The sequence below is a fragment of the Suncus etruscus genome, chromosome 1 (assembly GCF_024139225.1).
Source record: "Suncus etruscus isolate mSunEtr1 chromosome 1, mSunEtr1.pri.cur, whole genome shotgun sequence".
In the NCBI taxonomy this organism is placed as follows: Eukaryota; Metazoa; Chordata; class Mammalia; order Eulipotyphla; family Soricidae; genus Suncus; species Suncus etruscus.
In genome coordinates, this window is record NC_064848.1 from 187,225,682 (window position 1) to 187,242,856 (window position 17,175).

A 17,175-nucleotide genomic window follows, 5' to 3' on the forward strand; every position below is an offset into this window, starting at 1 on the left:
TGACTCTGCATTCAGGAATTATTCCTGGCTGTGCTCAACAGACCACATAGGATGCCAGGAATCAAGCCCAAGTCAATTATGTGTAAATCAAGGGCCCTATTTATTGTACTATCATTATGGTCCTGTCCAATGCCTCCTTAGCTTCTAGTCATGAAGGCAAACAAAAGTACCAACCAATTTATTTCAGCAAACTGAGAGAACTTAAGTCAGCTCCTGTCCAGAGTGTTCTTGGGGGGGAGGGGGGGTTGTTGTGTGGAACTCCACAGCAGTAGTAAGGGGCATAAGGGCTGTACCTGCCTATATGGTGCATTGAACTTGGTCCTCTGCATGCAGAACACAAAAGGAGCAGCAGGCGCCAGGCTGACTCCATGCAACACCAAGGACTTTATAATTAATATTTAATACAACAGGTGACGGGGTCCAAACCCCTGAGGGGGCAGGACTGGAGTCTTCTGGAATGATGTTTTCCAGGGGGAAAAGCTGAGGAAAGTTTTCTCAGCCTGGTGGAAAAACCACAGCTGAAGGGAGAAAAATAGAGTGGAAAGCTCAGCTGCTGGAGGCCCCTTTTTTCCCTCTGGACCTGTGGAGCAGGGGTCTTTCTCCTGGACCAGGCTGCAAGGCCTGGGGCCAAGGTTCTAGGGAGCAGAGTCTCAACTCAGACCTCTGGAGGAAAAGGAAATTCAGATCTTGAGGGTCATAGGGGAGCCCCAGGAAGCGACAGACCTGTTCTTCTGGGCAGTTCATCAGGCCTGGGATCTGCCCTCTCCTGGCGACACCTGACCCGACCGTGGCTCAGGTATCTGAGACCTGCAGCCCAGAGTCACATGCCAAGAAACCCAACACTTGGGGCCCCTACCTCGGACTTTCAGCAGCTATGAGCAAGCAGAGCCTCTGGAGAAGGGTCCCCAGAGTTTGAGCTGCTACTTCCGGTGAGAGGGACATGTGGGAGAAGGTGCCAACAGGGAAGAGGCTGGAAGTGGGGTATGGTAGAGGGTGGCAAGGGGAGCAAAGGACTCTACTGGGCTGACTCCACTGGGGCTACTCCAGAAAAGCAGATGGGTGGGCCCAAAAGTGTGGCCTATGGGCCACTTTGCATAGCTGCCTAGTAGACATAGCACCTTGAGGCTTGCAACTGCATCACACGGGCGCTGACCCAGCAACCTCATGTAAGCTGGTAGGAAATAACCTGATGCCAGTGAAGGAGATCAGTACCGGGTATGTCAGCTGCTCAGAAATCCCCAGTCCAGAAGACTTAGGTTTCCTGTTGTTTTGAGATTACTCCTAGTGCCATTTCTGACTTGGTTTTCCATTTTGGTCTTGGGCATGTTCGGGGAACTGTGTGATGCCAGGGATGAAACCTGGGCCTCCTGCATGCAAAGCATGTCCTCAGCCCATTGAACCATCTCTCAGGCCCTCAAGAACCTCTAAAGTTTCCAGAATCAGAGACTTTGGAAGAATCTCAGATCTGGAAGACTTTTCACCTGAGGCCTTAGACCCCACTAAAGGAAACAAAACTGCAAGCCACGTATGAGATACTCCCCAAAGGAGGAAACCCCACCCCAAATAGACAGCCCAGAAAACTCCAGGGGAAATACAGGATCCTCCAGAGCAGCATTAATTATCCAGAACCCACCAGATCCCAGTGGGCCCCCAGAATATTTCACACAGATGAAAATCATGTCAGTGGGGGGGACCATAGCATGAGTCAGGGGCCAACCAAGAGGACTAGGCAGGGGAATGGCTACAGCAAGGAAACCAGTGGGGACCAGGCTGGGGCAAGGTTGGTTAATGCCAGTCTAGACTGTTCTCTCCAAAAGGATTTCTCATCCCCAGCTCCAGTTCCCTCCAGGACTACACTGGTCAGTGACCATGTTCACCCCTGCCCACTACCTTTTGCCTCTCCTGCTGGTGATAGGCACTGGGGGAGCCATGCCCAGCCCCTGGGCACCTCCCCCAGGCTGCTACGTGGCTGAGGAAGCAGGTGAGCCGACATTCCGCTGCAGCCAGGCCGGCCTGAGCACTGTGCCCATTGGCATCCCCAATGACACCCGCAAGCTCTACCTGGATGCCAACCGGCTGGCATCGGTGCCCGCAGGAGCCTTCCAGCACCTGGCCTTCCTGGAGGAACTGGACCTGTCTCAGAACATCCTTGCCCACCTCTCAGGGGCTGCCTTCCAGGGCCTGGAGGAGACTCTACGCCTTCTTGATCTCTCAGCCAACCAACTGGCTTCGCTGCCTGTGGAGGCCTTTTCCAGGCTGCAGATCCAAGTGAACCTGTCAGCCAACCCCTGGCGCTGTGACTGTGCCCTCCAGGAGGTGCTCAGGCAGGTGAGGCTGGCACCGGGCACAGCCACGGGCATTGTGTGTGGTCCAGGGGCCAGGCCAGACCTGGTGGGGCAGGAGTTCCTGCCACTGGCTGGGGAAGAGGAGTTGTGTGGGCCAGGGCGTGCTGGGGCCCCGAGGAGCACCGATGTAGCCCTGCTGGTCGTCATGGGGGGCTGGATGGTGCTGGTCGGGGCCTATCTGGCCCATTATGTGTGGCAGAATCGGGACGAGACCCGGCGCCCCATTAAGAGGCCCCCAGCGCTGCCCGTGCGCTCAGAAGACTCCTCCACCCTCAGCACAGTGCTTTGAGGGCCACAACCCCAACTCAAAGTCCCCCTTATTTTGCTTCCCCTCCTGACCACTAAGGACCACCACCAACCCCTAATTTGTCTCCCAATTACCTGATCTATATCTCTCTCAACCGAGGGCAGCCCTGGTGCCTATGGGACACCCACCTCTGTGCCTGGATTGTGTCAGATCCTGACACCCAAGACCCAGAGCTCCCAGAGTCCACAGTCACAAGGTGGGGGGGGGGGGGACAAAAAAAAGAAGGGAATTAGGCACTGTGTATGCCAACTCAGAGACAGGAGCTGGCAGAGGCGACTGCAAAGGCTTCTCTGCCTGGAGCATTAAAGGGATTTAAAAAACAAACAAACAAACAAAAAAAAAACCAGAAGGCTGGAGATAGCGCCCAGCAACACAAAATGAATAAATAGACTTTGGGCAGGGATCTGAGCCATAGCACAGCAAGGAGGGCACTTGCCTTGCATGCTGATTTCCCAGGTCTAACCCCCAGGACCCCATACCATCCCCTGAGCACTACCAAGAAATGATCCCTAAAAGTGCAGAGTTAGGAACAAGCCCTGAACATTGCTGGTTGTGACCCCCAAACAAACAAAAAACAAGGAAAGGCTTTGGGCAGAAAAAAAAAAAAAAAAAAACAAGACTCTAGCTGAAAGGGAGGAAGCAAAACAAATAAAAACAAAACAACAAAATAAACACACGTGTGAAAGCACATGAGGAAAGCTCAATGACTGGGCACTTGTAACCTTGCCTTGTAAGCAGGGTCAAGCATTTGGTTCCTGGGGCCACCACATGTGCAACATGATGCAGGCAGCTCTGCTAAGTGGTCCCTGCCTCTCCCGGCAATTTCTGATCTCGCTGCATATCCGAAGCACAACTGACAGGAATGACCCCCAGTGAGTACCACTTTTTTTTTTTTTTTTTTTTTTTTTTTTTTTTTTGGTTTTTGAGTCATACCCGCCAGTGCTCAGGGATTACTCCTGGCTCTATGCTCAGAAATCGTTCCTGCCAGGCTCGGGGGACCATATGGGATGCCAGGATTCGAACCAGCACCCTTCTGCTTTCATGCTATCTCTTCGGTGTCGTTCCCCCCACCCCAAGCATCACTCTTGAGTGTGAGCGCAGTCAGAAAGGGTGGCGCTGACAAACATGGTGTGAGCACCACTGCCAGGTAGTAGCAAACAAACATCTCAGCAACAACATCAATGAAGGTAGGAAAGAAGGTAAGAGGCAGGGAGGAGGAACAAAGGAACAAAAGGAAAAAGAGAACTTTTCTTTTGGTTTTTTGTTTGTTTGGTTTTTTTTTTTAATTTTTGGTTGTTTTAGTTTGACTTTGTTAGAACTTTTCTTTTGATGTTTTATTTTGTTGTTGTTTTGTTTTTGTTTTGTGAGGGACACACCCAGCAATGCCAGGGCTTACTCCTGGCTCTGTGCTCAGAGATTACTCCTGGAAGTGCTTGGGGGACCATCTGGGATTAGTGCTGGGATTAGTCCTGGGTCGACTGTGCAAGGCAAGCACCCTACCTGCTGTATGATTGTTCTAGTTTGGAAGGGGAAATAAAACCACTTGGAATATCTGGGCAACAGCAAGACCCACTTGGGCTGGAATCCTGTGCAGACATGGGAAGGGGCTGGGGACTTATCCTCCATTCCTGTCTGGGCTCCTCTGCCTGTACCCTGTTTCCTTTTCAGAGACTCTGCTTCCCCTTTACATTCTGGAGCTTCTTGAACACCTTCCTTGGGGGAACAGCAGTCTGCCCTATGCCTGAACTGGGGATGTATCCCTGGAGAGCTGGAACACAGTGGGGAGAATAAAGGGTCCCAGCCCAGAATGTTATTGGACAACTAGACAAAGGCACTTCCAGTTATGTCCCATCTCTTCCCTGGTAATGAGTGGCCTTCAGTGAGGTGAGAGTGTGGTGCCTGACACCCAGGCACCCCTGGGTCTGGGTGCCATTCCTGTGGGTCTCAGGGCTCACTCCTCACCCTCCTCCCTCCCGGAACCTAATGTCCTTAACTAAAGATGATGGCACTGAACAAATGGAGTCAGGGACCTGGAACGAGAACCACTGGGAGGAGGGAGACAGAGTCAGGGTATCTGAGAGCAATGAGCACTGTGAGCTGAGCCCCAACTCCTGCCAGAGAGAAATTCCATGCATTCCATCTCAATGAGAGAATTCCTGGGATGGAAGAGTATAGGCTACCTCTCTCAGAAGGGGCTTCTCTGGGACCCACAGGGTCAGTTCACCCTGTCTCAGAGCAGCTGATCCATCTCTGTGGTCCCCTGCTGAGGAAGCAGCTGCTATGGGGGGAAGTACCAGGAGCCCCAATAGAAACCAAAGAGAAGAACCACAGAACCACCCAACTTGGGTCAAAGCCTGGGCAGAGCTGGGAGCCTCTCAGGGCACAGCGGCATATACATACCAGCACATCAAACATAGGCACACAGCCTGTCCATACATACCAATACATGCACACACCTGTCTACATACATTCATATAAACACACCTATCTACACACACCAGCACACACATACCTATGCACACAACTTGTCTACACATACCAACATGCACGTTTAGCTGATCTAAACATATCAACACAGGCACACATCTGTCTACATACACAGTACACATATCCAAGCACCTATCTATATTTACATATATGCATACAACCTGTTTATGTATACACATACATAGCACTACATATGCATACTATCTATCTACACAGAACCTGTCTACACCCACCCACTTATGCATGCATATAGCACACACATGTACATGCACATATACATATACAGGCGTGCACCATCCTCTTGACCCAGCAGAGGAGCCTGTCTATATGGATAACTTACAGACTCATACACACACCACACCTGCACTTCAGCCTGACCTCCTCATCCCTTCTAGCACCCCTCTAAGCTCTTGACACTCCAAAACTGAAAAATCACTCTAGGTCTGGTTTCAGGAAAACTTGGGAGCCCCCACTCTACTCTGAGGATACCTAGGCCATCCCACTTTCAGGGATGCTGCAGGATGGGGAATTAGCTAGAAAGTGGGAGGTTCAGGACCAGAGAGATAGCATGGAGGTAAAGCATTTGCTTTGCATGCAGAAGGTCAGTGGTTCGAATCCCAGCATCCCATATGGTCCCCCGAGCCTACCAGGATCGATTTCTGAGCATAGAGCTAGGAGTAACCCCTGAACGCTTCTCGGTGTGACACCCCCCCCAAAAAAAAGAAAGTGGGAGGTTCATATTCAGTGATATCCTGGCCAGGGGCTGGCTGGCCACCATCCCATGCCACCCTAAGTCTATCATCGCAGCTCCTCCACCCTCCACCGCTGGCACCAGGCTCCAGGGCAGGTGTGCTGACTCAGGGAGCTTGGCCAGGGCAGCGCCAGCCAGGGAGAGTCGCAGTCTATCACGGTGTCTTCCTGAAACCTTGTCCATCTCCCATGAGGAGAGGTTCTGAGCAAATCTAAGTCCACTCCACATGCTGCCTCCACTCATCCCAGTCCCACTTCCATCCTGAGGGGAGCTTGGGGTGCACAGGCCTAGCAGATGGGGCATTTGCCTTTCATGTGGCCAGTCTAGGAGCAGCCCTCAGCACTGTGTGTTGTCTCCTGAGCACCACCAGGTGTGGCCCCAACTCTCTATCTTCCAAAAATGTACCCCCAATCCCACTCAGGGCCTCATTTGATTCAACTTAGATTCTGCCTGCCTGGAGCCAGGACAGATGGAAAAAGGAGGAAGATGTAAAGGAAGTGTGGAGAAAGAAGATATATGTGGGGAGGTAACAGGGTACCCTGCTGCACCCCTGCAGCACCCCCCAAGTAGGGTCTGAGTCAGAACTTGGTGAGTGAGAGGGTCAGAAGCAGCAGCTGCAACTCAGCCATCACAGAAGGTTCCACAGATTGAGACCCCCTGCCTGAACCCTGGTCAGAGTCTGAACATGGAAACCTGGCCCTTAACTCTCGGACTCCCAGCTAGAAAAGAGGGAAGGGCTGGCATAATTGTTCTTACTCCATCCATATCTGTTCTTGGGATCAGGCACCTTAGGGGCTCTGTCTGGAGACACCCCCACACTGGGACTCTGTTTTGGTTTTTGTTTTATGTCCACACCCAGCAGTACTCAGGTTACTCAGGAATTAACTCCTAGCAGGCTCTGGGAATCGGCCGAACCTGGGTCAGCTGCATGCAAGACAAGTGCCCTGCCCACTGCACTATCGCTCTGGCCACCCCACACCAGGACTGAGAAACAGCTAAGGAAGAGAGGGTATACTACAGAACCCCCCATATCGGACACTCAACTGCCAGGGCCCAAGGAAGCCACATACCTAGCTTAGCTCCCAGGCACAAACTGAGGGGACATAGCAAGCCAGCCAGCCAAGGAGAATGTGAAGGGGTGCAGGGGAGCCTCTTCCTGCAGATACTTCCTGCCCTGTGGAGCAGGAAGGGCCCCAGTGTCAGGGTGGGAGGATATGAACCCCCAAACTATTGAATGAGACGGATGCTGCCTCTTTGGGGACCTCTGAGCTTGGACAAAAGAGAGTAAAGAACAAGGGGGGGGGCCTAGCTATGACCTCGCCTTCCTGTCTAGGGTGAGAGTGCCACACTCACACACACAAAGGCCTACAAGCACACCATGTATACACACATACCTGTACCAGCCCCTTATACACACATGTAAATGCAGACACACATACACAGACACATAGACACATACACACACACCTGTGCCAGCCACTGCACAGTGAGGGGCCACAGTGAGGGGTATCAGCATCAAATCAAAAGCCAACAGGCACCAAAAAAAGGCGGGGCAGAGAGATAGCATGGAGGTAGGGTGTTGGCCTTGCATGCAGAAGGACGGTGATTCGAATCCCGGCATCCCATATGATCCCCTGAGCCTGCCAGGAGCTATTTCTAAGCGTAGAACCAGGAGTAACCCCTGAGCGCTGCTGGGTGTGACCCAAAAACAAAAACAAAAAGAAAAAAAAAGTCAACAGGCAGCTCCTCCAAGAGGAGGGACAAGGCTTCCCCACTGGACTTGGGCCTTTCAGATTAGAAACTTGATGGCCTTCTCCCCTTCCCCTGCCTGGGAGGAAGGTTGGACCCTGGTGGTACCGCTTCAGGGGCATGCTCAGGGCACAAGGGAGACAGTGGAGGGTCTCCCAGCCGTAATGCACAGGGGCCCTGGGACTGCACCCCTCTCGTTTTTTACCAAGAGCCCTAAGGATTTTGAAAGTTTGGCTTTCTGGAAAGCACAAGTTATCCTAATCCCTGGGAAGCAGCGTTAGAAGCGGTGCACCTTTCTTTCTCTTTAATTTTCAAAGCTTTATTTAAGCACCGTGATTACAAGCATATTCGTAGTTGGGTTTCAGTCATCAAGTGGTGAACCTTACACCTTGGATCCGCACAGCGCCCTTGCCAGCCCACACCGACTCATGCTCCCAAGGTGAGAACCGGCTGGCAGAAGGACCCAGGACGGCAAAACCCAGACACGCTGTGCCCTGGGGATGGGGGTCCCGGGGAAGGAGGACCCGCTGGCCCAGTCACGTCGAGGCGGGTGCGCTGCGACAGGTCCTGATCACCACTGCCCTACAGCCAAAGCTCAGGCAAGCCTGAGGCTCCTTCCCGCCACGTCAGGAAATGGACTGGGCGGGGCCTAGGGCGGGGACTATGTTGAGTGGCAGGGAGGGAGGTGACGTGTTGCTGCGTTGCGTGCGTGCGGGATCTCAGGTGAGGATGGCGGGGCCACGTAGAGCGGCGGCGGGGTTTCTAAAGGGAGGGCGGAGCTATGTGGAAGGAGGCGTGGCTATATCGAGGGGCGGGGTTTCTAACAGGGAGGCTATGTTGAAGGGCGAAGTATCAAAGAGGCGTGGCTATGTTGATGGGCGGGGTTCTATTAAGGGCGTGGTTATGTTGAAGGACGGAGCTTGTTAGGGCGTGGCTTCGTTGAGGGGCGGGACTATGTTTAAGGGCGGGATTTCAGTCAAGGGGCGTGGTTATATAGAGGGACGGGTTTTACAGGGAGGTCATGGCTACGTTAAGGGCGGGGTTTCAGTTAAGGGGTGTGGCTATGTTGAGGGGCGGGGTTTTAATAGGGCGGGCACTGATTAGAGGCGGAGTTCCATGTGGAGGCGGGGTTTTGTGGGCGGGGTTTCTTTGGGAAGGCGTGGTTAAGCAGAGTGGGTGGATTTCTTTTTGTTTTGTTTTTGTTTTGTTTTTGGGCCACACCCGGCGGTGCTCAGGGCTTACTCCTGGCTGTCTGCTCAGAAATAGCTCCTGGCAGGCACAGGGGACCATATGGGACACCGGGATTCGAACCAACCACCTTTGGTCCTGGATCAGCTGCTTGCAAGGCAGACGCCGCTGTGCTATCTCTCCGGGCCCATTGGGTGTATTTCTTAAGCAAGTGCTGGAGTGCTTGAGTGCATGGGTGCTGGAGGGAGATAGGGATTTTGAGGTGAGCTGAGTGATGATCTCAAAGGGCTGCGAAGTCTATAAGCAAGGGCTTAGCAGAGTGAAATGGGGTCGGTGAGGGATGGAGATGGTTGCCTAGCCAGCGGTGGGCAACCTTTTTTTTTCAACAGAGCCAAATCTCGCCAAAACCACGATTGAACTTTATTTTGAGAGCCACACAGGGCGCGCACTGACAGAGGCTAGGAGCAGAGTCCTGACTCCTGGAGCGGCCGCCCAGTATGCAGAAGAGCCACATTAAAAGTGTGAAGAGCCACGTGTGGCTCACGAGCCACGGTTTGCCCACCACTGCCCTAGACCGTCTAGGGCCTAGCAATCTGAAGTGGTACAAGCCAAGCTGAGCGCGCTAGGCCAGGGCATCAGGTGTGGGGCTGGGTGGAGAGAGCCGAACTAAGGCGGACAGGAGACAGACAAGGCTTCAGGAAGCGACCGAATCCGCATCCTCCGAAGCCTGGAATCAAGGTCACTAGTCCGGAGGACACCTGCCTCCCTTTCCAGGTTATCGGCCAGGACTTCTACTCGTGGGAGGCAGCTTTAGACTGCGGTCTAAGGAAGGCCTCCCTCTGGGAGCTCCCTGTGTCTCTAAGAATATGCAGCTGATGGCATCTTTTACAGGACTATGGATCTCAGTGAGCCATCTCACTAGGCCCCGGGGCGTCCAAGAGGGAGAGAGGATGCTGAACTAGTCCAGTCCTCCCATTCCATACTGGCTGGGTTCATCCTCCACCGCCTTGGTTGCTCTGCTGTGCTCTCAGATCACAGATCACAGGTCTACTGTGTTAGACCCAATGGTACAAAGTAGGACCTGCCATGTAGCCCGTGGATGTCAGTGCAAAATGGAAATGCAAGGCTCCTTGTCAAAAACTATTCAGAGGGTCAAGAGATAGTACTGTGGGTTGTTGCAAGTCAGCCCCTGAAGAGGTTGACTGATGGAGGGATGGAGGATGAGGTCTTTCCCCTCCAGCTCGGAGCACGGGTCTGCCAGCAGTTCTTAGGTGAAACGTCGGGTAAGCAGCTCGCAGTCAGGCTTGTGGAAATATTAGCTTTATTCGGTGGACAAGACTGAAGTCCAATGTCTCAGCATCAGTTCCAACCAAAAAGCCCCTCGCCTTCCACAGACCCTTGTTTTTATCCCCCAGAATCAGGTACCACTCAATGGTGGGATCAGATACCACCCAATGGTGGAAGCAGAATCAGGTACCACCCTAGGGTGGGGGCAGAATGCCAGGTCACACCCTAGGGTAGGGCACAATCACCGATCAGGGTAGGGTCAGTAACATAATAATCCCGTAAAATGTTTACATATACAACACGGAAAAGGTGCTGGCCTTGCATAAAACTGACCTGGATTTCATCCTTAACACCTTATGTGGTTTTCTGAGTACACAGCCAGGTGTTGCCAAAAAAAAAAAAAAAATTTCAAAATTGGGGCCAAGGGAAGGCCTTAAAGAATAGTACATGTGTTTGCCTGCAGGAGGCCTGGGCTTAATCCCAGGCATCACCTAATCCCTGGTGTGCCACTCAAAGAAACACCGGTGCTGAGAGTGTTACATGGGAAGGAGCTAGTGAAATGGAGAGGCACTTTGCAGGCTTTTCAGGGAGGTACACCCACAAAGAGCTCAGGTTCCAGGGCTCTTTACAATGGAAACTTCCTCTCATCAGTCATGTAAACAGGAGCCTTGGCACCTGTTTCAAGACATCTTTATGAACTCAGGAAGAATGAGGGTGCAAGGATGAGCTGTTAACTGAGTTTGGCTGAGCAGGGCATGCCTGCTTGCCCCAACTGGCCTGCTGGGGAGGGAGGCTGACAATAAAATGTTAGGAGTGGCAGGAGTGGACACCTCCATGTCTGCCCCCGACTTTGATCCCCTTCTTCAGTTTTCAGCATAACTTTGGGACAACCACGCATCCCAGGAGTCTATATCTGCTCAGCCGGAAATTTGGAGATGTCTTGGATTCCAATGCTTATTTGGGAAGAAATCTTCACATTTTCTAGGAATTAAGAATAACATCTGGGGGCCTGGAGAGATAGTACAGCGGCGTTTGCCTTGCAAGCAGCCAATCCAGCACCAAAGGTGGTTGGTTCGAATCCCAGTGTCCCATATGGTCCCCCGTGCCTGCCAGGAGCTATTTCTGAGCAGACAGCCAGGAGTAACCCCAGAGCACCGCCGGGTGTGGCCCAAAAAAAAAAAAAAAGAATAACATCTGGGAGGAAGTGAGACAGAGTAATATTCAACATATCTGGTGTTTGCATTGCACACAGCCTACCCAGTACCCCTTAGGGTTTCCCAAGCTAGCCAGGAATGATATCTGAGCATAGAACCAGGAATATGCCCTGAGCACTACTGAATGTGCCCCCCCCCCCAAAAAAAAAGAATGAACTACAGACTAGGGATGTGACTCAGGTGGTAGAGCATATTCCATGGGCATGTGAAACTGTGGGTTTGATCTCTAGAACCTCATGTATCCCCACCCAGCACTTCCAATAATAAAAATAAATAATTTAAATTTATTTCTAATAGATAGGGACTGGGAGATGACTCAACAACATACTGAAGTACAGGCTTGACATGGGAATCCCAGATTCCATCCTAGCACTGCATAGGGTCTCCCAAGTACCACCAGGAACAACCCCTGAGCACAAAGCCAGGATTATCCCCCGAGCTCCATATGATGTTATTCAAAACCAAAAGTCTAGGTAAGTTACTCTTTTTATAAACGGGAATTAATGGAGGTATGCACCCAGTTGTGATCTGGGTCTTAATCGAAAACTCAACCTCCTATGCAAAATACATAATGCCAAATCTGAATACCAGTCTCCCTGCACCTCCACAGGAAGTCCTGCCTGCCTTTCACCTGTCACTACCTACCTTACCCCAGCCATTACACCTCCTTTCATTTCACAGAGGTCTGGAAATATGTGACTTCTCCCAAATGTCACCTCAAGACTTATAAGTGAATCAGAGTTTCCTCTGCCCTAACACTTCCTGAGTTGCAGATTCTTCTTATTCTTTCCAAGAACAAGTGCTTTCCAGTCTAGCGGACTCCAGGAGACCAAAACCGTCTCTTTCCTCACAGGCATCTTCTGGAAAGCAAAAGGACCTAGAAGAGAAATAAAATTCATTGAGAAAATAATAGTCTGTGTCATTGTGTCTCTTTGCATTTCAAATCACTATGGGGGCAGAGAGACATTCCATATCCAGAGAACAGGAACCAGCATCCCTAAGTCAATCAATTCCTTCCCTTCCTGATACCCATCTCCTAGCAACCACCCAGACTTGGTCCTCTCCTTCGACAATTATCAATCGTACCTCCTTTGACTGACCAGCAGAGGGAGCAAGAAAGCAAAGCCTGCCACTTGCATCAGTACCACAAACACCCCCAAGCACCTGTTTCAATATTGAATGACCTCTTAGTCTCACTGAGGCCTCTTCCATCACAATGACAATTTTGTCCTAGATTCCTCTGAACACAAGCCAGGATTCCAAAGAGAAGGAACTCCATGAGCCGAAAGCAATTCTATGTTGTCCCTAAAATTGTGGGTGTGGTTACCTGGGGGAACAAGGAGTACAGGACTGTGATAAATCTTCAATGATGATTCCAAAAGCCCAGGATTTTCTTTTTCTTTTTTCTTTTTTTTTTCTTTTTTTTTTTTTTTTTTTTTTTTTTGGCCACACCTGGCGTTGCTCAGGGGTTACTCCTGGCTGTCTGCTCAGAAATAGCTCCTGGCAGGCACGGGGGACCATATGGGATGCAGGGATTCGAACCACTGTCCTGCGTCTAAGGCAAACGCCTTACTGCTGTGCTATTTCTCCGGCCCCAGCCCAGGCTTTTCAACTCAGGTCACCCCTTATTCTCCTCTCAGCTGTGAACCCTCCAAGCCTCTTGCTCAGAACACTATTAAACAACAAGGGGGACAGAACAGTGGAGTGCAGTAGAGACAGGCCTGGTAGATGAAGTGCCATAGGTCGAGAGTAAAGAGAAGGGCTAGAGTAATGAGAGAGGGACTCCCAATTCTGATGGACTCAAGCAAGCCCTCAGCAAGAACAGGTGGGCAGAGCACTTGCCTTGAATGCGGCCGACCTGGGTTCAATCCCAGGCATCTTATATGGTCCCCCAAGCCTGCCAGGAGTGATTTCTGAACACAGAGCCAGGAGTAACCCATGAGTGCCGCCAAGTGTACCCCACCACCAAAAGAAAAAAAAAAAAGACTGGAGCACGGTGGTCTCTTGTCTCAGCACCAAGTCAGAGATCCAGAGAGGATGAGGCGCAGAGCCAGGAAGAAGCAGGAAAACAGGAAGAGTCGGGACCAATGTCACATGTGTATCTGAGCACTCATGCTGGCTCGTGGGTGAGTGACCCCCACCTCACCCACGTCTCTGCGGGTATGGCGAGAGCCACAGGCGGTATGGGCGCCAAGTGGCTGTGGGTACACCAATAGTGATGGGGCAGGACAGGACCACCAGTCAAGACTCAGAGAAGAGGGGCTAGAGAGATAGCGTAGAGGTAGGGCGTTTGTCTTGCACACAGCCAATCCAGGACGGACAGTGGTTCGAATCCCGGCATCCCATATGGTCCCCCGTGCCTGCCAGGAGCAATTTCTGAGCCCAGAGCCAGGAGTAGCTCCTGAGCGCCACTGGGTGTGACCCAAAACCAACAATTAATTAATTAATTAAAAAGACGCAGAGAAGAGTTTGGGCACATCTGTCATCATGAACAAGACTTGGAGGGGGTAGAGTAAAATTTTGGGGGAGGTTGCTGAATGTCTTAAGCCTAATCACCAGTCCCCATTGACTTCTCCGGAAAAACCTCCATTTGACCAACTCGCTCTAGTGAGTGGTGGTGAAACCTGATGCGCTCACCCTGGTTTTTAAGGTCACATCTTTGTTGCTGTTCATGTCACTGAGGAGCCCCCAAGGTGAGATCTGGAAGGCCCCGAGTTCACACACGAGCAGGCACATGTCCCAGTACTAGTGTCACTGTCTCCATATCCTCTAGACCAGTGGTCGGCAACCTTTTTTTTCAACTGAGCCAAATCTCCCCAAAACCACGATTAAAATTTATTTTGAGAACCACACAGGGCGGGCACTGACAAAGGCTAGGAGCAGAGTCCTGACTCCTGGAGTGGCCGCCCGGCACACAGAAGAGCCACATTAAAAGTGTAAAGATTCGCGAGCCATAGGTTGCCAACCACTGCTCTAGAGCAACCTGGGTCAAAATGCCCCTTGTCAGCCCCCAGGACCATCCAAGGGACTCAAGGTGAAAGTCACAGAAATACTGGGGCCATTGGCATGAGACTAGGAATCTACCAGTAGAACAGGGTGGGGAAGGGCATATGGAGGACAACAGAGAAACGCCATTCCGAAGTCTAAGCAGTGTGGGCTGAGTTTTCTTTAAACTTCCTTTCTAGTGGCTGGAGTGGTAGCACAGCAGTAGGACATTGGCCTTGCATGCATCTGATACAGGATGAACCTGGTTTGATTTCCGGAATCCCATATGGTCCCCAGAGCCTGCCAGAAGCTATTTCTGAATGCAGAGCCAGGAGTAACCCCTGAGCATTGCCAGGTAGGGTCCAAAAAAAAAAAAATTCCTCCTTTCTGGGGACCAGAGTGATGGTATGGAGGTTCAAGTACTTGCCTTGCATGTAGCTGACCCTGATTTAATTCCCAGCACCATGTAGCCCTCCAGGGATCACTAAGTGCAGCCCTGGAGCCCTGTAACATCATCAGGGTGTTGACCTGGTCAATCCCAACACAGCAGGAACCAAGCAGCACTCCCCAAATTGCCTCACCACGGTGAGGTGGTGCTAGAGATAAGGTGTCTGCCTTGCAAGCGCTAGTCAAGGAAGGACCGCGGTTTGATCCCCCGGTGTCCCATATGGTCCCCCCCCCCAAGCCAGGGGCAATTTCTGAGCACTTAGCCAGGAGTAACCCCTGAGCATCAAATGGATGTGGCCCCCCAAAAAAATTTATTTATTTTTGGGGGGGTCACACTCAGCAGCACTCAGGGGTCACTCCTGGCTCCAGGCTCAGAATTTGCTCTGGCAGGCTCGGGGCACCATATGGGATGCCGGGATTCGAACCACCAAACTCTGTACACAAGACAAATGCCTTACCTCCATGCTATCTCTCTGGCCTCTCCCACAAATTTTTTTTTTTTTTTTTTTTTGGTTTTTGGGTCACACCCGGCGGTGCTCAGGGGTTACTACTCCTGGCTGTCTGCTCAGAAATAACTCCTGGCAGGCACGGGGGACCATATGGGACACCGGGATTCAAACCAGCCACCTTTGGTCCTGGATCGTCTGCTTGCAAGGCAAATGCCACTGTGCTATCTCTCCGGGCCCATCTCCCACAAAATTTTTTTTTTTTTTTTTGGTTTTTGGGCCACACCCGTTTGACGCTCAGGGGTTACTCCTGGCTATGTGCTCAGAAATCGCCCCTGGCTTGGGGGGACCAAATGGGACGCCGGGGGATCGAACCGAGGTCCTTCCTTGGCTAGCGCTCGCAAGGCAGACACCTTACCTCCAGCGCCACCTACCCGGCCCCCTCCCACAAAATTTTAAATAAAATAAAATTATTTCCAGAATGCTTGCCTTGCATGTGGGAGGCCCTGGGTTTGTCCTCCAGCACCTCATATCCCGACCTCAGAATCACTGAAAATAGACCTGCTAGCTCCCACCCACCACAGGGTTCAAGCACCAAACCTCAGCCCCTACCTTCTACCCCAGCCCCGCTGCAACAAACTCTCCCAGGCAAAAAAAGTCAGGTAAGTAAGGAAGGGGAGCTCTAGGACTGGGACATACTGACATGCATGAGGCCCCAAATCTATGAACCCTATTAGCCCTAAATGTGATCCTGATGACCCCACACCACTGAGCCCAGCTCCCCAGACCCTGGATTGCACTGTCCCATCAGAAGTGCCCTGGCCCCCTGAATCTTCTTGGGAAGGGGAAACCTTCTTTTGTTTTTGTTTTTTGTTTTTGTTTTTGTTTTTGGGCCACACCCTGCGGTGCTCAGGGGTTACTCCTGGCTGTCTGCTCAGAAATAGCTCCTGGCAGGCATGGGGGACCATATGGGACACCGGGATTCGAACCAACCACCTTTGGTCCTGGATCTGCTGCTTGCAAGGCAAACGCCACTGTGCTATCTCTCCGGGCCCAGGGGAAACCTTCTTGAGCAGGGTTTATATTACCTCCAGAGAGTGCAGGGACCCTACAGCAGACATCCAGGGGGGTGTTCTCTGACCCTGCTGTGCCACTGCCTGTGACTCTCACACACATGTCTGTGTGAATCTCTGTATCTCTATGTATATCTCTGTGTGTGTGACTCTCTGTATGTGTGAATCTCTGTATGTGTCTCTGTGCATATCTCTGAAGTGTCTCTTTGTGTGTCTCTGTGTCTGTGTGTCTATAACTATGTCTCTGTCTGTTCGTGTCTCTGTCCATGTGCCTCTGTGACTGTGTGTTCGTGTCTATTTGTGTCTGTATATTTGTGTGTGTCCATGTCGTGTCCTTGTGTGTCTCTGTATTTGTGTGTCTCTGTGTTTGTGTGTATCTGTGTCTCTATTTGTGTGTGTGTCTGTGTCCATGTGTGTCTCTGTCTATTTGTATGTGTCTGTTGTTTGTGTGTCCATGTATCCCTGTGTGCATGTGTGTCCATGTTATTCCATGAGGAGCAGAGCCGCTGAAGAGGGAGCGAAGTGGACTCTCCTTCTCTGCCTCCACTGGCTTGTGCCTCAGGGGTGCTGTGGACGGCACGTGTAACTAAATAAACAGAAGGAGGAAGAAGCTCCAGCTGGGGAGCAAAAGGGCTCGGCACATGCTGCTCCACTCTGCTGGGATGTGCAAACCCACAAGCTCTCTGGTGCCCTGAGTCCCAGGTGAGCCCTGAGAGGACAGACAAGCAGATTTCCCTCCTCTCCCCTCAGCTCCACACCCCTCTCCCGCAGCCTCTGAGCCCCCAGCACCTCCCTCTCTCCTCTTGCCCCTCCAGCCACCTGCATCCATTCGGGCCTGGCTAACCCTCCCACGCTGGCACCTGCCTAGCCGCACCCCAGCCACCCCCTCAGCCCTG

General features: G+C 51.8%; 1 protein-coding gene across 1 annotated transcript; it reads left to right on the top strand.

Moving 5' to 3' along the window:
- The first annotated feature begins 1,869 nt into the window (after positions 1-1,869).
- Positions 1,870-2,634, top strand: LRRC3C (leucine rich repeat containing 3C). Its single transcript, XM_049766990.1, has one exon. It carries the CDS (start codon positions 1,870-1,872, stop codon positions 2,632-2,634), a length of 765 nt encoding a protein of 254 aa, XP_049622947.1.
- Positions 2,635-17,175: the final 14,541 nt, after the last annotated feature.